This window comes from Oncorhynchus masou, chromosome 12 (assembly GCF_036934945.1).
Source record: "Oncorhynchus masou masou isolate Uvic2021 chromosome 12, UVic_Omas_1.1, whole genome shotgun sequence".
Classification (NCBI taxonomy): domain Eukaryota; kingdom Metazoa; phylum Chordata; class Actinopteri; order Salmoniformes; family Salmonidae; genus Oncorhynchus; species Oncorhynchus masou.
The window spans coordinates 32,449,988-32,474,762 of NC_088223.1; the positions used below are offsets into that span (position 1 = coordinate 32,449,988).

A 24,775-nucleotide genomic window follows, 5' to 3' on the forward strand; every position below is an offset into this window, starting at 1 on the left:
TTGTTCTTAACTGACTTGCCTAGTTAAATAAAGTTTCAATGAAATTGTAGCTCAACCACCTTCCACTGCAGATGCTGACATAGGAGAAAGTGGTGGATGGAGATGCAACACATGCAACAAAATATTTATCATAAATTGAAAGATTTTGATGAGGATATTTTTATTATGTTACTTAGATTGACGTCCAGGTTCGTCAATAGGACCTCTTAAGGAGTTTTAACTACCATTCAATCCAATAGCAAAACAAAATGCAAAAACTGTTATTTCTGATATTCTGAATAGAAAGAATAGTAGATGGTAAAAATCATTTTCTATACAGTCGTGGCCAAAAGTTTTGAGATTGACACAAATATTAATTTTCACAATGTTTGCTGCTTCGGTGTCTTTAGATATTTTTGTCAGATCTTACTATGGAATAGTGAAGTATAATTACAAGCATTTCATAAGTGTCAAAGGCTTTTATTGACAATTACATGAAGTTGATGCAAAGAGTCAATATTTGCCGTGTTGACCCCTCTTTTTCAAGACCTATGCAATCCGCCCTGGCATGCTGTCAATTAACTTCTAGGCCACATCCTGACTGTTGGCAGCCCATTCTTGCATAATCGATGCTTGGAGTTTGTCGGAATATGTGGGTTTTTGTTTGTCCACCCGCCTCAAGACCTTTGCAATCTGCCCTGGCATGCTGTCAATTAACTTCTGGGCCACATCCTGACTGATGGCAGCCCATTCTTGCATAATCAATGCTTGGAGTTTGTCAGAATTTGTGGGTTTTTGTTTGTCCACCCGCCTCTTGAGGATTGACCACAAGTTCTCAATGGGATTAAGGTCTGGGGAGTTTCCTGGCCATGGACCCAAAATATCAATGTTTTGTTCCCCGAGTGACTTAGTTATCACTTTTGCCTTATGGCAAGGTGCTCCATCATGCTGGAAAAGTTATTGTTCGTCACCAAACTGTTCCTGGATGGTTGGGAGAAGTTGCTCTCGGAGGATGTGTTGGTACCATTCTTTATTCATGACTGTGTTCTTAGGCAAAATTGTGAGTGAGCCCACTCCCTTGGCTGGGAAGCAACCCCACACATGAATGGTCTCAGGATGCTTTACTGTTGGCATGACACAGGACTGATCGTAGTGCTCACCTTGTCTTCTCCGGACAAGCTTTTTTCCGGATGCCCCAAACAATCAGAAAGGGGATTCATCAGAGAAAATGTCTTTACCCCAGACCTCAGCAGTTCAATCCCTGTACCTTCGGCAGAATATCAGTCTGTCCCTGATGTTTTTCCTGGAGAGATGTGGCTTCTTTGCTGCCCGTCTTGACACCAGGCCATCCTCCAAAAGTCTTCACCTCACTGTGCGTGCAGATGCAAATGCAGTTCATTTGCATGGCAAAGAGGGACTTCGCAATTAATTGCAATTCATCTGATCACTCTTACAAGGCGTATGTGGCAGGGGCTTCTCAAGATCACGGATTACAAAAAAAAAGCCAGTCATGTCGAAGACACCAACACCGCCCTACTGAATGAGCTAAACAACTTTTTCTTACGCTTTAAGCAAAATAACTCTGAGCTGCTGAGGAGAGCCCCTGAGGACCAAGAGGACTACGTGTAAGTCATTCAAATGGCCCAGATGGCATCCCTAGTTGCAGACCAACTAGCTGTTGTGTTTTCAGACATTTTCTCTCTCTAGTTCTCCATTATAGCCACCTGCTTCAAAGTGTCCATTACCATCCCGTGCCCAAGAAAGGGAAGGTAACTGAACTAAATGACTACAGACCTGTAGCACTCACTTCTGTTATCAGGCTAGTCAAAAACTACATTGAAGAGGTTTGATTGTGTCATGGAGGGAAAAGGTCCATGACACAATCAACCCTCTACAATTCGTCTACCGCCTCGACAGATCCACGGACGATGCAATCGCCATTGCACTGCAAATTGACCTCATCCAGATGGACAAGCGGAATGCATATGTGAGGATGCTGTTCATCAACTACAGCTCGGCCTTCAATACCTTAGTGTCCTCTAAGCACCACAAAGCTCACAGCCCTGGGACTGAACTCCTCCCTATGCAACTGGGTCCTGAACTTCCTGACAGGCCGCCCCAATGTTGTGAAGGTAGGCAACATTACCTTCACATGTTCTAACAAGGACAATATAGTTAGAGTAATATTTTATTCACAGTATATGGCACAATTAGCTTTTACCAACTCGCTGCGGTGCTAGGTGGTGCGGTAATAATTAGCCTAGTCGCTACCTAAGGCTAGCCACTGAGCTCTCGTTCCATGCCTTAATTAATAGGATACCCTACTAAGATACTGTGAGCATGTTTAATACATACAAGTTTATACTCCCAAAGGACCATGTGTATTATTCTTTACTATTTGACTGGTTGGTCCGCCCTGGTCCTGGTGCTTGGTGGCGGATGGCATGGGTGTGCAGATTATATAGTCGAGCGGACACTGCAGGACGGTTATTAATTACCAAGCGTTTGCCAGTCATTTTTCAGTGTTCTGACTTGTTGGGGTGTTCAACAGGAGGTTACATTTATACAAATGTTGAATTTTACTGGGTATGTTTTCCTATTTACTTATTTAATTATATATTTTTTAAACTATGAGTGTGAGTTTTTGTCACAACCCAGTTTGTGGGAAGTAGCGGCCAGCTCTAGGAAAAGTCTTGGTGGTTCCAAACTTCTTGCATTTAAGAATTATGGAGGGCAATGTGTTCTTGGAGACTTTCAATGCTGCAGAAATGTTTTGGTAACCCTTCCCCAGATCTGTTCCTCGACACAGTCTTGTTTAAGAGGTCTACGGACAATTCCTTTGACCTCATGTCTTGGTTTTTACTCTGACATGCACTGTCAACTGTGGGACCTTTTATCGACAGTTGTGTACCGTTCCAAATCATGTCCAATCATTTGAATTTACCACAGGTGGACTCCAATCAAGTTGTAGAAACATCTCAAAGATGATCAATGGAAACAGGATGCATCTCAGCCCAATTTCGATTCTCATAGCAAAGTGTCTGAATACTTATGTAAATAAGGTATTTCTGTTTTTAATTTTTCATAAATGTAAAGAAATGTCTAAAAACCTGTTTTCACTTTGTCGTTATGGGGTATTGTGTGTAGTTTGCTGAGGATTTTATTTATTTAATACATTTTTGAATAAGGCTGTAACGTACCACAATGTGGAAAATTTAAAGGGGTCTGAATACTCTCCGAAGGCACTGTATATATTATTTCTTCATTCACACCTGCACTGTTGGAGCTCAGATCTAAAGTATTTCACTGTACACTACATGTACATCTGCAACCCTGTGTAAATTACTAAATAAAAACTGTAATCAAATCAAATCTAACAATAAGCGCAACATAGAGGATGTTTAAGAAAATATATTGAACATTTGACATGTAGGTAACACTTTGTTTGGACAGTACATCCGTAGATGCGCTACAGATTATCAGTAACATTTCAACTAACTACAGTGTCTACTAAGCCTAACCCTAGTGCTAACCCTAACCTTCACCTCAACCCTTACTTTAAACCTAACCGTTGCAAGCAGTTTCATATCAACAGATAGTTTGATAATAGTATGACCATATGTAGAGCATCTACAGATGGAAAATACGGACTATCCAAATAAAGTATGAGCTTTTAATCACTCTTTTGTTGCTGAGACTGCAAACCCGCAGTGTATTCAAGGATTAAAAAGGCTTCTAAAGTTTGCCATTTCCATTTAAAATGCCAGACTTGATTTGCCCTAACAATATTTCTTTAGATTAGTTATATACCACATAATTGTTCACATTTCCTATTGCTGCAAATGAAGATCCTACATCTCTGTACATGGTAAAGTATACAGTAGTCCTCATTTCAGGTTAGACCCTGCAAAAATACTTTACTAATGATTAGTCAATGGTTTATACGGGCCTATAATAAACATCTTATGAATGAATAATGATTAATACATGATCAGCAAACTGTTTGCAAATTTCTTATACAAGTTTATTACTGAACGTTGTTATAAAGTGTTACCAAAGAGTTTGCTTTATGGATAGCTGTGTAAAACCAACTTGTTGTTTTTTGGAATATGTTTAGTGGTTGGTTTCCAAGGGAGAACATTGGCAAAGGCCACCACCACTTCACCTAGATCTATCAATAGATGATTCTTTACGTCAGAAGGGGAGAGGTGGGCAGAACAAAGGTCTTATTTGTGGATCATTTATCAACATGCTTTTCCTTTATTAAATGGCCATCATTATTCATTGAATTGGAAACCCGCCCTAAGTGCTTGAACATACTGTAGGTATCAGATCCTAACACACACACGCACGCACGCACGCACGCACGCACGCACGCACGCACGCACGCACGCACACACACACACACACACACACACACACACACACACACACACACACACACACACACACACACGCACACACACACACACACACACACACACACACACACACAAACACACAGGACCGAAGGACTGAATGTTCTATGTCGTACACCTGGATAGGTAATTATGAGTGCCCTTATGAACTACTGGCAGCGTACGGAGGATGCCGGTATCGCTATAATCTTGATATCAATCCAATAAAACAATCTATTTTACACATTGTTATGTAAAGAATGATAATTGCTGATGCTTACGTCAGTATCAAAACGTTTTTTTTCTCCCAATTACAGTCTGTCTTCCACAAAAAGCAAAAAGGACCTGTAATTAAATTAAAATCAAAATCAAATCGTATTGGTCACATGCAAATGGTTAGCAGATGTTATTGCGAGTGTACCGACAGTGCAGCAGTATCTAACAGGTAATATCTAACAATTCCACAACAACACCTAATATCTAACAAATTCCACAACAAAACCTAATACACACAATCTAGTAAAGGAATGGGATAGGAATATATAAATATGGATGAGCAGTAACAGAGCGGCTAAGATGCAATAGATAGTATAGATTAGATAGTGTAGTGTACAGTATGGTTGTGTATAAACATATGAGATAATTCATGCGAGATATGTAAACATTATTAAAGTGACTAGTGTTCCATTTATTAAAGTGCCCAATGATATCAAGTCTGTAAGTAGGCAGCTGTGCTAGTGATGGCTGTTTAACAATCTGATGGCTTTGAGATAGAAGCTGTTTTTCAATCTCTCTGTCCCAGCTTTGATGCACCTGTACTGACCTCACCTTCTGGTGGCATTGTTTTGGGTGGGCCTCTGGAATCAGTTTGAATGCCCTGGGAGGTGCAGACAAAGGATCTGCTTTGGGAAAGTCGTATTCCTGGATGTAGTGCTGGGTGTGCTGGTAAGCTGTATGTAATAACACTTAAGGTTTTCTGGGCTAACAAGGTAAAAAATAATACATTAAAAAACTAAATACTGCAGTTTCCTAAAGGCTAGAAGCGAAGCTGCCATCTCCATCGGTGCCATCTTAAAGTTAATTAACAAAATGAATGGAAAGTCTCAAAAACCTATTAAAATCTGTAAGTAATGTCAAATTAAATTAATGTCCCTGTATCCTTTGGCATTGGACGTGGTTTTTCAAAGACCATGTAGTGCAATGCCGTATGGATTAGTAAACACTGACAATCAACACAATCAGAATGACAGTCTCACTGGATTTACAATATAAATGTAAGGATTGTTGAGGACCCTATTAACATACAGTGCCTTTGGAAAGTATTCACACCCATTGACTTTTTCCATGTTGTTATGTTACAGCCGGAATTTAAAATGGGTTAAAAATGTAGATTTTTTTTGGACATTTGCCTACACACGATATCCCATAATGTCAAAGTGGAATTGTGTTTTTCAACATTTGTACAAATTAATTAAAAATGAAAAGCTGAAATGGCTTCAGTCAATAACTATTCAACCCCTTTGTTGCATGGACTCACTCGGTGTGTAACAATAGTGTTTGACCAGATTTTTGAATGACTAACTCATCTCTGTACCCCACACATGCAATTATCTGTAAAGTCCCTCAGTCAAGCAGTGCATTTCAAACACAGATTCTAAATAAATACAATTATTTAAAAAATGCAGACATTAAATATGCCTTTGAGTATGGTAAAGTTATTAATTACACTTTGGATGGTGTATCAATACACTCAGTCACTACAAAGATACAGGTGTCCTTAACTCAGTTGCCGGAGAGGAGGTAAACTACACAGGAATTTCACTTTGAGGCCAATGGTGACTATAAAACAGTTAAGAGTTTAACGGCTGTGACAGGAGAAAACTGAGGGATGGATGAACAACATTGTAGTTACTCCACAATACTAACCTAATTGACAGAGTGAAAAGAAGGAAGCCTGTACATAATCAAATTATTATGTTTGGGGTAAAATCAATACAACACATTGCTGAGGACCACTCCATATTTTCAAGCATAGTGGTGGCTGCATCATGTTATGGGTATGTTTGTAATCATTAAGGACTGGGGAGTTTTTCAGGATTCACCTTTCAGTAGGACAATAACCTGAAACACAAGGCCAAATCTACACTTGAGTTGCTTACCAAGAAGACAAGTGAATGTTCCCGAGTGGCCAAGTTAGTTTTGACTTAAATCTCCTTAAGAATCTATGGCAATAACTAAAAATGCTTGTCTAGCAAAGATCAATAACCAATCTGTCAGAACTTGAAGGATTTTGAAAAGAATAAAAGGCAAATGTTGCACAATCCAGGTGTGCTAAGCTCTTAGACTCACAGCTGTAATCGCTGCCAAAGGTGGTTCTATAAAGTATTGACTTAGGGGTGTGAATACTTATGTAAATTATATATTTCTGTATTTTATTTTCAATACATGAAAGAAATGGGGTAATATGTGTGGGTTTTTTTTGTAATTCAGGCTATAACACAACATAATGTGGATTAAGTCAAGGGGTAGGAATAGTTTCTGAAAGCACTGTAGTAAACAGTACCAGTGTCTATTGCATATGAAACTGGCTTGCTGGATAATTAACCATTTTAAAGTTCCTTACATGGTTTTATGGTGGGGAGGGAAGGTGTGGGCGGACAGATGGGGTCTGAGGGGGGAAATGGGTGTGGGTTATTTTTGTATGTATTTCTTTGACTGTTTTTGTACCTGTAACCCCCCCCCCCCCTGAAAAAAAATGATATCACTAAATAAAAAGTTGGCTCTGAAAGACTTACTTTATTGCATGTTAACAGAAATACCCATTTCAATAGCACAGTCAAACACATTGTAAATAAACAGCAAACCAGACCTTTAGAACATCAACGCATTCACCAATGCTGCCCTCTTCTGAGGACAAGGCATCAGTGGACCATGCACAAATATTACAGTAACAGCAGTGACTTTTCTTCACAATGAAAAGAGGTGGAGGGTGGTCGACAAGTGCTGTAATGTCGCAAAAGGAAGAACTGCAAAAGTTAGTTCAGTGGTCAACAAGGGCTGGAAGGGCACAAAAACGAGTACTACAATGTCAGTTAGCTTTTGGTTAAAATGTCAAATGGACATACATTTTATATTTTTTTTAGGGCAGTCCAGAATATTCTTACTGTTCGAGTATTTTAGTATGTCTAGAATATTAGAGCAAACGCAAGAGACTTTTGATTTGTTAGAGCAAATTGTTCAATAAAAAAAACAAATAATAAATAAAGAAAGTAGATATTCAAACAAATGCCATACAAGTCAGGTTTCTTATGATGGAATCATAACACACACGGAAAAGGTTAGGCTATGGTAGGGATCAATTACGTATTCTGTGTGTTGATGTGGCATGTAACAGTATTTGCTTGCTTTTTTCTCATGTGTTCATCAGTGTTCATCTACAACTATTCTATATTCTAACATGACACAATCCTCACAATGAGCACGACAATACAATGCCAGCATTGGTTGGTTAGCTTGGTAAGTGATTTGAGCTGTGATATCATTCACTTTAAAATACATGAATGTGCAAAACTAGACTAAAAACAATGAACAGAATTATATTATGTAAAGCAAGAAGCATCATGAATACATCACTATACAGTATTATGACACGGTAGTGATAAAGGCGTGTATTATTTGGTCTCAAAAATTGTGATGCCACCAAAAAACAACAAAAGAAGCATTGAAAGTATACCTACATACAATTTTACATTAGCTTCAGTTAGTCCCTAGAATCCTCCAATCCATGCAGTGACAGTGCTAGAACCTAAGACCTTGATTAGTTGATTATTTGAAACTGCTGTGTTAGTGTTGGGCTAGAACAAAAGCCTGCATACCCTTCTCAGGATCAGAGATGTAGAACCCCTGTCCTATATGTTCATCCTTCACTTTCTGCATCCATGATAATACTTATAATCAGTCTCGTAGCTTTGCAAACATCCTCAAAATGAATAACATTGGTAACAATTTACATTTTCTTCCCATTTTATATAGCTTAATAATTACTGAGGCAATACAGGTTTGAGTGCCTTCATTTACGGCAAAACAGTTATATGTCATTCATGAGAATTTGCCCTGCCAGTCACCACACCATCTCCTTAGAAAGCTGAATTCCCAATGAACCCCTAGCCCCTATACCCCTTGGCATTCCTGTAGATCTGAAAGGATATGAAAGGTTTGAACAGTATGTAGGCCAAATGCTTCACCTTGCCTTTAGGTAGGCTGGGTGGAATTTCCACCACCTATCTAATCATTTCAGATCTACAGAACTGTCTAGAGCTCGATTTGGAATTCAGATTAAGACCAACACTGTTGTGCATATAATCCGGCCCAAGTGGCTGGAGTGGAGGATGAAGGAGGTTTGGTTTAGGGTTCAGCCGCCTCGATGGGCTCCACCTGTGGGTCAGTGGGGGGAGTGGAGACCTCCTCTACCTGGTCGGAATCGGGTTCAGTGACAACAACGGCCACCTGCTTAAGGAGAGAGGCGGAGAGAGAAAGACTGAGAAAGAGACAGTTATTATATTGACATGTAATGTTTGACATTAGAAGAATCTATTACACGAACACATCAAGGTAATCAAACCTCAAGAGATGCACAGTAAATGGTAGCCAACAGTGCTAAATGGATAAGCCATTTTAGGCTGGCACTATATGGTAGGCTAACCCCTCCGGGCTAGCTAGGCCCTACCTGAGATGCTGCAGCCTGCACAGCAGGGGGACCTGCCGGGGGGCGAGTCTGGGGGTAGGCTGGGCGCTGAGTTCCACTGGATGACTAGAGAGAGAGCAAGAAAGAGGAAGTTAAAGGGAGAACAAGACATAAACTTGTGATGTTTAGTGTCTATATGTAATAGAGGGTTCACCCTGCCATTTCTTTTTTTATACATGAAGGGTATCATTTTTGTTTTCTTAAAAAAGGCACAATTTGCACTGAAAGAACTCACAAACTTTGAAGTAAAATGTCTTAAAACTTCCCATACAACAAAGTCCTTAAGAAGGTGGCAATTATTTATGCACATATGGGGGAATTCAGATTCGACTTCTCTCCACATGTATTCTGACCAGTGCACGCAACGTAAGCGTTTTGTGCCCGCAAGGGATGCGTACCCTTATTGTTAGTTTCTCCTCTTCCAATATTTAATAGATTGAACAACTGAATGGCAACTTTCAGGATAATCAAACCACTGTATTTTGTATTCCCCAATATATTTTGTCAGTAAAGGCTCTACAAACCTGTTTTTTAAAGTAGGTAGATCCCTAAATATGTTCCTAACCCTTAATAATGTACAGATCGGATACTTTTTCAATTTACCAATTGGTGCTAAGAACTGAGATATGCATAGGCCTATAATTGTATGGCTTTCTTTCATTGATCCCTAATATTCTGAACCCGTTTTCTCAATATATTATAGTGACTGTCAAGAAAATTTGAAATAAAGGTGCACCTTATTTAAAGGGATGGCTTTAGATAACTGAAAACCACATTGAATGAAAAGTCCATGAGGAGATCAGTTGGTCAGCAAGTGGGAGGGTTTTCAGCAGTTTAATTAAATGTATTCAGTGCGCATAAGGGAGCCACTCTCAAAGAGCTTGTTGCGCACCTGCGTAAAGTAAGTCTGAATACCAAATACTGAGAAGCGCAGGAAAGGCAAACATTTCCTAAGTCTGAATTGAGCCCATATAAAATAAATAGATTGAAATACATTTTCACATGCAGCAAACACCATCTGCAGTGTTCTAAATTGTTACAGTTTTTAAATCGCAATGCCCGGGCAGCGCTGCACATGTAAAATGGTGCTTGGAGCATTTTAGAATGCCCTTTCCCATGTGTTCTGTTATATGTGGGTTCACCTGCATTCCACCACTTGAGGCCAGCACACTGAGACCAAACAGCATGGCTGTGATGCAGATGAGCAGCTCCAGAATAAGGAAGATAACCAGAGTACCTATGATGCCGTCAATCAGGAGCTATAAGAAACCACCCATGCGGGAGAGAGACAGGTGAAGAAAGGCATGCGGGATGGACAGTGGTATTGTGGTCCAGAGAAAAATGCTTGATATTACAGTAGCATCAATAAATTCCATACAGCATCAAATGAATGCAATTGCGGGATAAAAAACATTGTCCAAAAAGCAAACTATAATGTCAGATCTTATTAATTAATTAATTAAGCAAGATAATACAAACATATGTCAAACTAGGCCTTTTGAATAGCCAAATAATCAACCACATGAAAGTGAATAAAATAACTAATACCTATCTAAATTTACGATTGGGTAAGATGTTATTTAAAACTTTTGCTGCAATACCTTTTAGGGAAATGCTTTGTTATAGCAACTATACGAACAAGGCAGAAATACTGCAACCTACCAAGTGTTAGCATTGACCAGAACATATCTACAATAGTGGTCAACTACTTACTTTACATTTCATTTCGATCAGCCCAGTGCATTTCCTGAAACAATGTTGCTGCAGTAAACAGTAAACACAAAGAAAGACATGTTCCATTTTGAAGAACAATTACACTTTTCCCCTTGAAACTACATTAACCTAGATAAGATACTCATATGGTGTGTTTCTATTCTATAAACAGCAACTCTTCATATGTTCTTACATATTTTTTACTTTAAAATATGGCAAAAATACAATAGATGATTGGCTGTATCATCAATTAAAACCTTAATAGTGTCATCAAAAATAGAAATGTCATTTACATTCAATTCTAGATCCCACACAGGTTTCGTACGGTTCTATATGAGGACTAAGTTTGAGCAGTCATGTTAGCATAGTAGAATATGTGTGTATGTTACCTCCTATGCAGACAAAGAATAAAGTGGGTCAAAGACGTTGATGCATGACCCCATTTTGACATAGCTCCCACCATAAATAGTTTAGGCCAAATTGTTCCATTGCAGCCTTTTTACAGTTTAGAACAATGTTGTTAAAATTGGTCAAAGCCTTGCCACAATAATCAAAATCCAAAACTCCTTTGCTGAATTTATTTTAAAGGTCATTTTTAATAATTCTGGGTATTACCAAACCCTAAAACCCTTATTACATGTTTCATCAATGATTGCTTTAATTTGCTGTTTTGTTTAAACAATAATGACATTTAAGTATTTTTGTTGTGGTACTGATATCTACTACTAATATGTGATGTGGCAGAAAAAGAAAAGCCTGCACACTTAATTGACACATTTAAAGTTGTTGTGGGATGTTTTTTTTTTGTATATTCATATGTTTTGATAAAGTGGTCATAAATCATGTGTAATGGGAGAAATGTTGAAATATAGGCCATTAAACAAATCCACTTGGCGGCCGAAATAAAAGGTATGCATGTCTGCCAGTATTCCTTGGTGGAGATTGGAGTGCCTAACTCAAAACAAAAAAAATTGTGTCGATGAAATACTCATGAAAACCATGTAACTGATCCTCTCCGTCATTACTGTATGGTTTGAAGCTGGGTGCTGTGCTGAACCAATTAATCAACTAATGTTTTTAATGCTTATTTTACAGAAAACTTTGCTTTTATCAGATGTACTGTATATAGGCCACACGTTGCTTTTAACTAGCAGCACATGGCAAAGGAAAATATACACTGACTATACCAAACATTAGGAACAGCTTCCTAATATTGACTTGCAACCCCAACCCCCTTTGCCCTCAGAACAACAAAGATTTAAGTGGCTTTGAACGGGGTATGGTAGTAGGTGCCAGGTGCACTGGGTTGTGTCAAGAACTGCAAAGCTGCTAGGTATTTAATGCTCAACAGTTTCCCCTTGTGTATCAAGAAGGGTCAAACACCAAAAAGGACAGCCAGTCAACTTGACACAACCGTGGGAAGAATTGGAGTCAACATGGGCCAGCATCCATGTGGAACGCTTTTGACACCTTGTAGATTTAAAAAAGGTGACATCAATAAGGGTTTATAGCTTTCACCTGGTCAGTCTGTCATAGAAAACCTTAATGTTTTTAATGTTTTGTACACTCAGTGTATAATATCGTGAGCAGATAAGTGTTTGCAACACAGATTTACGCATTAATCTTTGCTCATTTAAGTTAAGCGTGCTGATCTCATGTCAGAATACCGCCTTGAGTGAAGACATTACACTAATACTTCCACGAAAGACACAATAGATTTTTTTGTATAGGCTATTGTTGGATGCAACAACCCTTTTGCTCTCTATAAAAATTGAAATGTTTTTTCTGAAATCCCGGTTGGAGGGTCCCAGAATCAGGAGGGAACAGGCAGGATATCCGGAATCCTCCAACCAGGTGTCTGAAAAACCAGGGAATTTATTGAAGTTCTGCAACCCTAGTCCTGAGCAAACATTGTTTCAGAAAATGCATATCAGCAACTGATACAAATGTATTCAAACAACAACGGTAATGATCTTTCAAAACATTTGTCAGAATAAATTAATTGTGAACACATTTTTCACAAAGAACTAGCTTAAAATTATATGAAATTCAGCAAATGAGTTGGGGAATTTTACATTGTGACTCTGATTGTATGTCTTTTGACCACATGAACTCTCAAGGGGGAGAATGTGTGACATGGTCAGCTACTCAATCAAAGATGACCGAGAAGGTTGACTAAACCATGATGACTACATCAAAATTCAGCCTGCACTTCATTGTTTCTTCCTAAAATTATGTCATTCTTTTAGATGCTTTTTTTAATACTGTTATTCAATTAGCAAATGTATGTAAAAAAAAATCAAAAGTTTGGGGTCAATTAAAAATGTTCTTGTTATTGAAAGAAAAGCTAATTTTTGTCCATTAAAATAACATCAAATTGATCAGAAATACAGTATAGACATGGTTAATGTTGTAAATGACTATTGTAGCTGAAAACGGCAGATTTTTAATGGAATATCTACATAGGCTTACAGAGGCCCATTATCAGCAACCATCACTCCTGTGTTCCAATGGCACGTTGTGTTAGCTAATCATTTTAAAAGGCTAATTGATCATTAGAAAAACATTTTGTAATTATGTTAGCACAGCTGAAAACTGTTGTTCTGGTTAAAGAAGCAATATAACTGGCCTTCTTTAGACTAATTGAGTATCTGGAGCATCAGCATTTGTGGGTTCTTTTACAGGCTCAAAATGGACAGAAACAAAGAAGTTTCTTATGAAACTCGTCAGTCTATTCTTGTTCTAAGAAATGAAGGCTATTCCATGCAAGAAACTGAAGATTTCGTACAACACTGTGTGCTACTCCCTTCACAGAACAGCGCAAACTGGCCCTAACCAGAATAGAAAGAGCAGTGGGAGGCCCCGGTACAAAACTGAGCAAGAGGACAAGTACATTAGAGTGTCTAGTTTGAGAAACAGACGCCTCACAAGTCCTCAACTGGCAGCTTCATTAAATAGTACCCACAAAACACCAGTCTCAACGTCAACAGTGAAGAGGCAAGACTCTGGGATGCTGGCCTTGTAGGCAGAGTTCCTCTGTCCAGTGTCTGTGTTCTTTTGCCCATCTTAATCTTTAATTTTTATTGGCCAGTGTGAGATATGGCTTTTTCATTGCAACTCTGCCTAGAAGGCCAGCATCCAGGAGTTGCCTCGTCACTGTTGACGCTGAGACTGATGTTTTGCGGGTACTATTTAATGAAGCTGCCAGTTGAGGACTTGTGAGGCGTCTGTTTCTCAAACTAGACACTCTAATGTACTTGTCCTCTTGCTCAGTTGTGCACCGGGGCCTCCCACTCCTCTTTATTTTCTGGTTAGAGCCAGTTTGTGCTGTTCTGTGAAGGGAGAAGTACACAGCGTTGTGTTAGATCTTCAGTTTCTTGGCAATTTCTCGCATGGAATAGCCTTCATTTCTCAGAACACAAATAGACTGATGAGTTTCAGAAGAAAGGTCTTTGTTTCTGTCCATTTTGAGCCTGTAATCGAGCCCACAAATGCTGATGCTCCAGATCCTCGACTAGTCTCAAGAAGGCCAGTTTTATTGCTTCTTTAACCAGAACAGTTTTTAGCTGTGCTAATATAATTACAAAATGGTTTTCTAATAATCAATTAGCCTTTAAATATGATAAACTTGGATTAGCTAGCACAACATGCTATTGGAACACAGGAGTGATGGTTGCTGATAATGGGCCTCTGTAAGCCAATGTTGATATTCCATTAAAAATCAGCAATTTCCAGCTACAATAGTCATTTACAACATTAACAATGTCTACACTGTATTTCCGATCAATTTTATGTTATTTTAATGGACAAAAAAAAGTGCTTTTCTTTCAAAAACAAGGACATTTCTAAGTGACCCCAAACCTTTGAACGGTATTGTGTGTAATAATTGTTTATATGCAAATTGATGTAATAATTCAAGGTATACTGTTAGAATGACTGGTTACCACAGCATGCAGCTCCAGTCTCCGGCAGTGTTCACAGTGGTAGGAGTCCTGGCGGTAGGGCAGGTGTTTGGACATCAGGCCCAGAGCAGCCGTGGAGAAGGCAGCACTAATCAAGTGCAGCACCAGGGTACATTTCACCTGGGGAGAGAATACACCACTACACTGAATACGCCCAGATTGACAGAAAATATTATACATTGAAAGTTAGTTTTTTGGGGTTTGTGTGATTTCTTATAAATTGCCTACATCACTCACAAATATCAGTGGTCACACTCTGCCACAACAGGAGTAAACATACCTCCAAGAATGGTGTGCAGCATTTCGGGATAATGTGTTGTTCGGTACATACTGTTGAAAAATGCAACAAAAAATGTAACTAGCTGAATGCGCTCTAATTGCATTATACCCACCCAAAAGAGAGAAGGCTTCCTGCCCGCGTGGACAAGGACCGACCCAGACAGGATGAGCTGTGGGAGTATACCCATAACAGAATAAGACACATGACTCACAGGTCAGATTACACACCTATACAGAGATTAAAATAACTGATTCAACAAAATAAATGATCTATTCTAGAAAATTGCCATTGTAGGGCTGTAAGCCTATTCATGTGTGCTGGATCAAGATTGGAGCGAAAGCCTGCAGGAGGGTAGCTCTCCAGGAGGAGGGTTGGCCCGATCTGGCCTAAAGACACACTGCCAATGTAGAGGGCGCTGTTGTAATAGTTGATACTTGGCCAGTAAATTCTGACTGGTACATGTCATCTGGAGTAGGTAGAAGTTGTAGAAGTTGCCCTTACTAACTGATATAGGGCTGGGATTGATTTTATTGCCCTAATGGTTAAGATTAGGATTGGGGGTAGGGACATCTAATTGTATATCTTTGGTTGGGGTCAGCAATGGCTCACTCACCTGTAAGACAACAATCAAAAGGACAGCGACATCACCAGTGAAGTGGATCTCGTGGAGCTGCAACACAGAGGCGCTCAGGCAGAGGACAAGACACCCGATGATGATTTGGACGGCCTGAGACAATACATTAAGAACTCTCATCAGTACCATTAAAAGGACATTATGTGTTTCGATGGCTCATCTACAGCAAAGTGTTTGGTAACCCCATAGTTGTGTTCAGCAGGACACACCATAGCAAAACATTTTGAAATTCGAAAATGGAATTGGGCCTTCGCTATTAAGTCCAGAAATCACTCCCTGATTATTTTTTTTCCTGTTTCATTTGGTGCCTACTGAACAAGACCCAGTTATGGGTTTGATTCAGGCTGGGAATATAAGAGTCTCCTAAATGAATATATTATCATTATATTATAAGGTATCGTGATGATGCTTTATTCTACAGTACAGAATTTAAGCTGTTATTGATTCATATCATATCCTTATAGTGTATCACAACCATCTGTATTGATGACTGGAGTATTGGTGTCTCTGAGGGGTCTTTGACCTGGTTTGCTAACTACCTTTGCTAACTACCTCTCTCAAAGGGTGCAGCATTTAAAGTCAGAACATCTGCTGTCTTAGCCACTGCCTGTCACCAAGGGTGTACCACAAGGCTCGATCCTAGGCGCCACGGTATTCTCAATTTACATCAACAACATAGCTCAGGCAGTAGGAAGCTCTCTCACCCATTTATATGCAGATGATACAGTCTTATACTCAACTGGCCCCTCGCCAGAATTTGTGTTAAAAGCTTTACAACAAAGCTTTCTTAGTGTTCAACAAGCTTTCTCTGCCATTAACCTTGTTCTGAACACCTCCAAAACAAAGGTCATGTGGATTGGTAAGAAGAATGCCCCTCTCCCCACAGGTGTGATGACTACCTCTGAGGGTTTAGAGCTTGTTTAGAGCTTGAATAAAAGTACTTGGGAGTATGGCTAGAAAGTACACTGTAATTCTCTCAGCACATATCAAAGCTGCAGACTAAGGTTAAATCTAGACTTGGTTTCCTCTATCGTATTTGCTCCTCTTTCATTCCCTCTGCCAAACTAACCCTGATTCAGATGACCATCCTACCCATGATAGATTACGGAGACGTAATTTATAGATCGGCAGGTAAGGGTGCTCTCAAGCGGCTAGATGTTCTTTACCATTCGGCCACCTATTGTCCTTATAGGACACATCACTGCACTCTATACTCCTCTGTAAACTGGTCATCTCTGTATACACGTTGCAAAACCCACTGGTTGTTGCTTATTTATAAAACCCTCTTAGACCTCACTCCTCCCTATCTGAGATATCTACTGCAGCCCTCATCCTCCACATACAGCACCCGTTCTGCCAGTCACATTATGTTAAAGGTCCCCAAAGCATACACATCCCTGGGTCGTTCCTCTTTTCAGTTCGCTGCAACAAACACTCAAACTAGACAGTTTTATCTCAAGCTCTTCATTCAAAGACTCAATCATGGACACTCTTACTGACAGTTGTGGCTGCTTTGCGTGATGTATTGTTGTCTCTCCCTTCTTGCCCTTTGTGCTGTTGTCTGTCTCAACAATGTTTGTACCCTGTTTTGTGCGGTTACCATGTTGTGTTGCTACCATGTCGTTGTTATGTTGTGTTGCTACCATGCTGTGTTTTCATGTGTTGCTGCCATGCTATGTTGTCATCTTAGTATAGTCTTTATGTAGTATTGTGTTGTCTCTCTTGTCCTGATGTGTGTTTTGTCCTATATTTTTATTCCCAGCCCCCATCCCCACAGGAGGGCTTTATTGTCGTTATTGTAAATAATCATTTCTTCTTAACTGACTTGCCTAGTTAAATAAAGTTTTTTTTTTAATGCCTATGTGAAGACGTCACTCACCCCCAAGGTTTTAGGCTCCACCTTCTGGAAGGAGCCCACTTGTCCTGAGGTGAGATTGCTAGTGGAAGGCAGGGGGTCCTGGCTTTTGAGGCCCATGTTGTCGAGGCTGACAAGGCTTTAGATGCAGAAAAGCTTCACAAAATGGCATAGATAAACAGTAATGAACTGAGAAAATGATGGACAAGGCAATGAATGAAAGCTGCAGTAAATTACTGGAGGAGTATACAAAGATGAAAAGGGTTATGAGGAGGGGAAAATGTATGTTTTTTGAGGAGCCCAGCAATAATAAAGACAGCTAAAATGAAACCGCAGGAAATCTTTTTGCAGGATAATATGAGGAATTTGGGATACTTCATTGACATTGGTTGTAAAAACGCCATAATTGGTTTGAACAAATATGCAATTACATTTAATTACATTCAATTACATTTAAAAAAGAACAAATATATGACGTAAATGATCAAGAACTCTTCGTTAACATAAATCAATATCATGTTTGCATTCCAATTAACTTAAAAATATTTCAGAGGGAGGTAAATTGAGACGTCTGCCGCCGGGGACAAAAGAGCAACATCAGGACCGCAGTCGATTTTGGCAATTCTCCAAACCCTGTACTGCGCCATCATCACACAACTTTAACCCATGTGAGGACGAACTCATCACCATACTATAGATTATCTTCTTCACAAATATCGAAGATAAAGCTTTAGTCAGAAAACCGATAAATATCTGCAATGTTCTGTGGTCGTCAAATTAGATAAATAAGGGTAGGATATTGTACATTTAGCCATACACCTGCTAATTTGGGCTACATAAGACAGGAACGTGCTACGTCATGTCCCAGTTAGACCATTTCACAAAGCATGCCGCATTAAAGTGTGTATTCTGTCTTACCTCCTCTGGTTCGAACAAGAAAGTTATTCCTTTATTTATTTTCTGATTTATAATGTCGATAAGGCGCGTTCAGCTACACCTAACGCGTTGGTGTTGATGGGAGCAAAAGCAATGCGCGTGTGCTGTAGGTGGATGGGACGTTTTTCACTGCAGTGAGGCGCGGGATGTGTTGCTGCACCGAACTGCGTGTGCATGTGTGCGCGTGTGTGCTGCGGCACTCTGGAAGAAAGACATGCATGACTCATGCTTTAAAAAAAACTTACATAGCAATGGAGTAGTTGAGATGAGACTGGTGTTGCAGTCGGACGTCTTGTCGTGTCCCTTGTATGTATCGTTTTTTGTTGTTTTTTTAAAACATTTTTCTTCGCATATCTTTTAAAACATTTTGCTAAACCTCAACTTCGAAATACTCTCCTGCAACCCCTCCGGATCCCCTCAACTGAAGCTAGCCATCTAACTACCAGCAAACCATTGCTAGCGGTCATCAGCTAACTGGTCATCAGCTAACCTTTAGCTCGGAAAGCTCTCGCCAGTTCGAACAACGGGACTCTAACCAGAGCGTAACGGACCTATTATTATTATTATTATTATTTATCCCCCGATTCCCACCTCCCACACATTTACAACCAGCATGTCCAGAGATACAACCTCTCTCATCATCACCCAGTGCCTAGGCTTACCTCCGCTGTACCCGCACCCCACCATACCCCTGTCTGCGCATTATGCCCTGAATATATTCTACCATGCCCAGAAATCTGCTCCTTTTACTCTCTGTCCCCAACGCTCTAGGCGACCAGTTTTGATAGCCTTTAGCCGCACCCTCATACTACTCCTCCTCTGTTCCGCGGGTGATGTGGAGGTAAACCCAGGCCCTGCATGTCCCAGGCACCCTCATTTGTTGACTTCTGTGATCGAAAAAGCCTTGGTTTCATGCATGTCAACATCAGAAGCCTCCTCCCTAAGTTTGTTTTACTCACTGCTTTAGCACACACTGCTAACCCTGATGTCCTTGCTGTGTCTGAATCCTGGCTCAGGAAGGCCACCAAAAATTCTGAGATTTCCATACCCAACTATAACATTTTCTGTCAAGATAGAACCGCCAAAGGGGGAGAAGTTGCAGTCTACTGCAGAGAGAACCTGCAAAGTAATGTCATACTTTCCAGGTCCATAGCCAAACAGTTCGAACTACTAATTTTAAAAATTACTCTCTCCAGAAATAAGTCTCTCACTGTTGCCGCCTGCTACTGACCCCCCTCAGCTCCCAGCTGTGCCCTGGACACCATTTGTGAATTGATCGTCCCCCATCTAGCTTCAGAGTTTGTTCTCTTAGGTGACCTAAACTGGGATATGCTTAACACCCGGCAGTTCTACAATCTAAGCTAGATGCCCTCAATCTCACACAAATCATCAAGGAACCCACCAGGTACAACCCTAAATCTGTAAACAAGGGCACCCTCATAGATGTCATCCTGACCAACTGGCCCTCCAAATACACCTCCGCTGTCTTCAACCAGGATCTCAGCGATCACTGCCTCATTGCCTGTATCCGCTACGGAGCCGCAGTCAAACGACCACCCCTCATCACTGTCAAACGCTCCCTAAAACACTTCTGTGAGCAGGCCTTTCTAAAAGACCTGGCCCGGGTATCCTGGAAGGACATTGACCTTATCCCGTCAGTTGAGGATGCCTGGTCATTCTTTAAAAGTAACTTCCTCACCATTTTAGATAAGCATGCTCCGTTCAAAAAATGCAGAACTAAGAACAGATATAGCCCTTGGTTCACTCCAGACCTGACTGCCCTCGACCAGCACAAAAACATCCTGTGGCAGACTGCAATAGCATCGAATAGTCCCCGCGATATGCAACTGTTCAGAGAAGTCAGGAACCAATACACGCAGTCAGTCAGGAAAGCTAAGGCCAGCTTCTTCAGGCAGAAGTTTGCATCCTGTAGCTCCAACTCCAAAAAGTTTTGGGACACTGTGAAGTCCATGGAGAACAAGAGCACCTCCTCCCAGCTGCCTACTGCACTGAGGCTAGGTAACACGGTCACCACCGATAAACCCATGATTATCGAAAACTTCAACAAGCATTTCTCAACGGCTGGCCATGCCTTCCGCCTGGCTACTCCAACCTCGGCCAACAGCTCCACCCCCCCCGCAGCTACTCGCCCAAGCCTCTCCAGGTTCTCCTTTACCCAAATCCAGATAGCAGATGTTCTGAAAGAGCTGCAAAACCTGGACCCGTACAAATCAGCTGGGCTTGACAATCTGGACCCTCTATTTCTGAAACTCTCCGCCGCCATTGTCGCAACCCCTATTACCAGCCTGTTCAACCTCTCTTTCATATCATCTGAGATCCCCAAGGATTGGAAAGCTGCCGCAGTCATCCCCCTCTTCAAAGGGGGAGACACCCTGGACCCAAACTGTTACAGACCTATATCCATCCTGCCCTGCCTATCTAAGGTCTTCGAAAGCCAAGTCAACAAACAGGTCACTGACCATCTCGAATCCCACCGTACCTTCTCCGCTGTGCAATCTGGTTTCCAAGCCGGTCATGGGTGCACCTCAGCCACGCTCAAGGTACTAAACGATATCATAACCGCCATCGATAAAAGACAGTACTGTGCAGCCATCTTCATCGACCTTGCCAAGGCTTTCGGCAGACTAAGTAGCCTCGGTTTTTCTGATGACTGCCTTGCCTGGTTCACCAACTACTTTGCAGACAGAGTTCAGTGTGTCAAATCGGAGGGCATGCTGTCCGGTCCTCTGGCAGTCTCTATGGGGGTGCCACAGGGTTCAATTCTCGGGCCGACTCTTTTCTTTGTATATATCAATGATGTTGCTCTTGCTGCGGGCGATTTTCCCTGATCCACCTCTATGCAGACGACACCATTCTATATACTTCCGGCCCGTCCTTGGACACTGTGCTATCTAACCTCCAAACAAGCTTCAATGCCATACAATACTCCTTCCGTAGCCTCCAACTGCTCTTAAACTCTAGTAAAACCAAATGCATGCTTTTCAACCGTTCTCTGCCTGCACCCGCACACGCCTGACTAGCATCACCACCCTGGATGGTTCCGACCTTGAATATGTGGACATCTATAAGTACCTAGGTGTCTGGTTAGACTGGAAACTCTCCTTCCAGACTCATATCAAACATCTCCAATCAAAAATCAAATCTAGAGTCTGCTTTCTATTCCGCAACAAAGCCTCCTTCACTCATGCCGTCAAACTTACCCTAGTAAAACTGACTATCCTACCGATCCTCGACTTCGGCGATGTCATCTACAAAATTGCTTCCAACACTCTACTCAGCAAACTGGATGCAGTTTATCACAGTGCCATCCGTTTTGTCACTAAAGCACCTTATACCACCCACCACTGCGACCTGTATGCTCTAGTCGGCTGGCCCTCGCTACATATTCGTTGCCAGACCCACTGGCTCCAGGTCATCTACAAGTCCATGCTAGGTAAAGCTCTGCCTTATCTCAGTTCATTGGTCACGATGGCAACACCCACCCGTAGCACGCGCTCCAGCAGGTGTATCTCACTGATCATCCCTAAAGCCAACACCTCATTTGGCCGCCTTTCGTTCCAGTTCTCTGCTGCCTGTGACTGGAACAAAATCGCTGAAGTTGGAGACTTTTATCTCCCTCACCAACTTCAAACATCTGCTATCTGAGCAGCTAACCGATCGCTGCAGCTGTACATAGCCTGTCGGTAAATAGCCCACCCAATTTGACCTACCTCATCCCCATACTGTTTTCATTTATTTACTTTTCTGCTCTTTTGCACACCAATATCTCTACCTGTACATGACCATCTGATCATTTATCACTCCAGTGTTAATCTGCAAAATTGTAATTATACGCCTACCTCCTCATGCCTTTTTCACACAATGTATATAGACTCCCTTTTTTTCTACTGTGTTATTGGCTTGTTAATTGTTTACTCCATGTGTAACTCTATGCTTTATCTTGGCCAGGTCGCAGTTGCAAATGAGAACTTGTTCTCAACTAGCCTACCTGGTTAAATAAAGGTGATATAAATAAAATAAAATGTCAACATCATACTTTCAAAATCTTATCTAGCAGTCATCATCATAAATCAAGTCGACAATCTACTGGCAATTCTTTTTAATCCTTGTCATATGAAGAGAAATAATGAAGAGAAATTATAGATAAAATGTTTCGTTGCTCATCAGCCATTGGACATAAACATTACACAACAAATTCAACAATGAGTGGTTTGAAAGGAATCCGTGGCTAACTGCAAGCATTGCAAAAAGATCATTAGCCTGCTATTCAGTGGAGTGGCTGTGTGGTCCCAAGTCTAAGATTAAGAGTCTCTTCTCCTAGTTTAAAATTATAAACATTCAACATTGACCATGCTGTCAATGAAGCATGATTTGTGCCATGCTCAAAAGAACTGTTAACTCGCTACTGCAAAATCTGAATATAGTGAGTTCAAGACAACTGGGAACTTGGGAAAAAATGAGCTACGACTGGGAAAATAAATGTTTAAGTTTCTAGAGCTACGACCTGAAGATCACTGACATCATAACGATTCAACCCTTTTTCTTCTTTGAGTTCCCAGTTGTCTTGAAAGCACCATAAATCCAGAGAATGGCAGACTTTGATGACAAAGTTTGATGACAAAATTTGCCCACGAAGGTATGTCGCTCAACCTTCCTGTTCAAGTGAGCTCAGCACAACAAGGAAAGTCCAAATATGTATTGTATGCTGCTGCATAAATTATGTAATATGCCAAGGAGATATGTATACTGTAGCTAAGAAAGTAATACGAAGTATATGTTGTGTAGTAAGCTGTTAGTAAGCCTTGTGCTTCACCCTAAGAATTTGGTCTATTTTCACCCCTTAATTCCACCTACTGTTCTGACTTGTTGGTGCACATGTAGCCTATAACCTGTTTCTGAGAAAAATAATCATTGAATATTGTAAGAGCCTTCATTGTTTGCTTATATGCCCCCTTTATATATCCTACAGTTCTGCTTTGGTGTACAGGGAGAACACTGTAAGAACGGCCCATGTTCTGAAATCTGTCGCCATACATTTCAAATGTGCTGAACAAATAATTATATTGACTATGTCTATCCTAGCTCTCTCATTAATGTCTTACACTTGGAACAAACCAACAGCGTCATGTAGTCAAAATAGTCAAAATAGTATGTATTCATCTGGATATGTATGCAGCCAAAGTTCAACATTCACCTTCCGCTACCATTTCGGTCAAGCCATCTAGGCATACAGTTTGAAGCATACAGTTTGATGCATATGTTCGATAAATCCAATGTATGCACCACACCGAAAGCTCTGCAACTGCCTCTACAACGCAATGCTGCAAGGCAAACAGTGTTTCATTGGAAATTAATGTAATTCTGGTGTACTAAAATGCAATGTCAGTGTGATCGAAGTGTTACGGATTGCCTCTTATACGCTTGCCGTCCTTTTATGCCATAGTTTGTACTTCTCAATTGTCAGTAGAAACCACATTTTTTTTAAGCAAGTCAGCCATGTTTTTTATAAAGGCCGTAAATGAGGCTGAATGAACTGTTTCGCTGCCAGATAAGGCTCCGCTGATAGACAGGTGTAGCAGTGGTAAGGTGTTGGGACTGCTGTTGGGGCTCTACTGTTGGGAGAGCTTTATGTAGAGCTCCCAGGTCGCGCAGCAGTCTAAGGCACTACATCTCAGTGCAAGAGGTGTCACTACAGTCCCTGGTTCGAATCCAGGTTGTATCACATCTGGCTGTGCTTGGGTGGAGCACAATTGACCCAGCATTGTCCGGGGTAGGCCGTCATTGTAAATAAGAATTTGTTCTTAACTGACTTGCCTAGTTAAAATACAAATGTAGGCCCTAACAATTGTGGGCAACGTTATAGTGCAATTTTAGTGTTGTGTAAGTGGCTTTGCTGGCATGCATCCCACACAAATAAAAATCCCCCCCCACCAAAACAGATGTCTGCCTGCTTCCCTTTTTAGTTGAATTCTCCTGCACTCTCTCTCTCCTCATCAGTACATCTCCAACAGCATCCTGTAGAGTTGTGCTGGGCATGGACAATCTAAATATTTTGTGCCGCTGCATTTGGTAAAGTGGGCACTGGTTATCACCGGGCGACATCAGCACTCACCGAAATAACCCTCATGCCACTGGGTGAGAAAAGGTTTGATGTTTTTATGCAGAACAATTTTTTTTTTAAACATTTTGTTGTCATTATTGTGATAGGCTCATGTTTTACAGGTATAGAGTACCCTCACTATTTATTTTGCCGG

At 40.8% G+C, this 24,775-nt stretch overlaps 1 protein-coding gene across 4 annotated transcripts; it reads right to left on the reverse strand.

The window, feature by feature from the left end:
* Window positions 1-7,152: 7,152 nt before the first annotated feature.
* LOC135549866 (uncharacterized) lies at window positions 7,153-18,656 on the reverse strand. Of its 4 annotated transcripts, none has more exons than XM_064980221.1 (9): window positions 18,483-18,655; window positions 17,589-17,720; window positions 15,689-15,802; window positions 15,188-15,244; window positions 14,778-14,915; window positions 10,834-10,881; window positions 10,263-10,379; window positions 9,103-9,186; window positions 7,153-8,885 (listed from the first exon to the last, which is right to left on the reverse strand). In XM_064980221.1, the coding sequence occupies exons 2-9, from the start codon at window positions 17,682-17,684 to the stop codon at window positions 8,781-8,783; spliced, it is 759 nt and encodes a 252-aa protein (XP_064836293.1). In that variant the 5' UTR covers window positions 17,685-17,720; window positions 18,483-18,655; the 3' UTR covers window positions 7,153-8,780. The 4 variants fall into 4 exon arrangements, with proteins under 4 accessions (XP_064836293.1, XP_064836294.1, XP_064836295.1 ...); XM_064980222.1 differs by having other exon boundaries at window positions 7,153-8,882; window positions 18,483-18,654; XM_064980225.1 differs by having other exon boundaries at window positions 8,830-8,913; window positions 18,483-18,656.
* Between the last annotated feature and the right edge of the window lie 6,119 nt (window positions 18,657-24,775).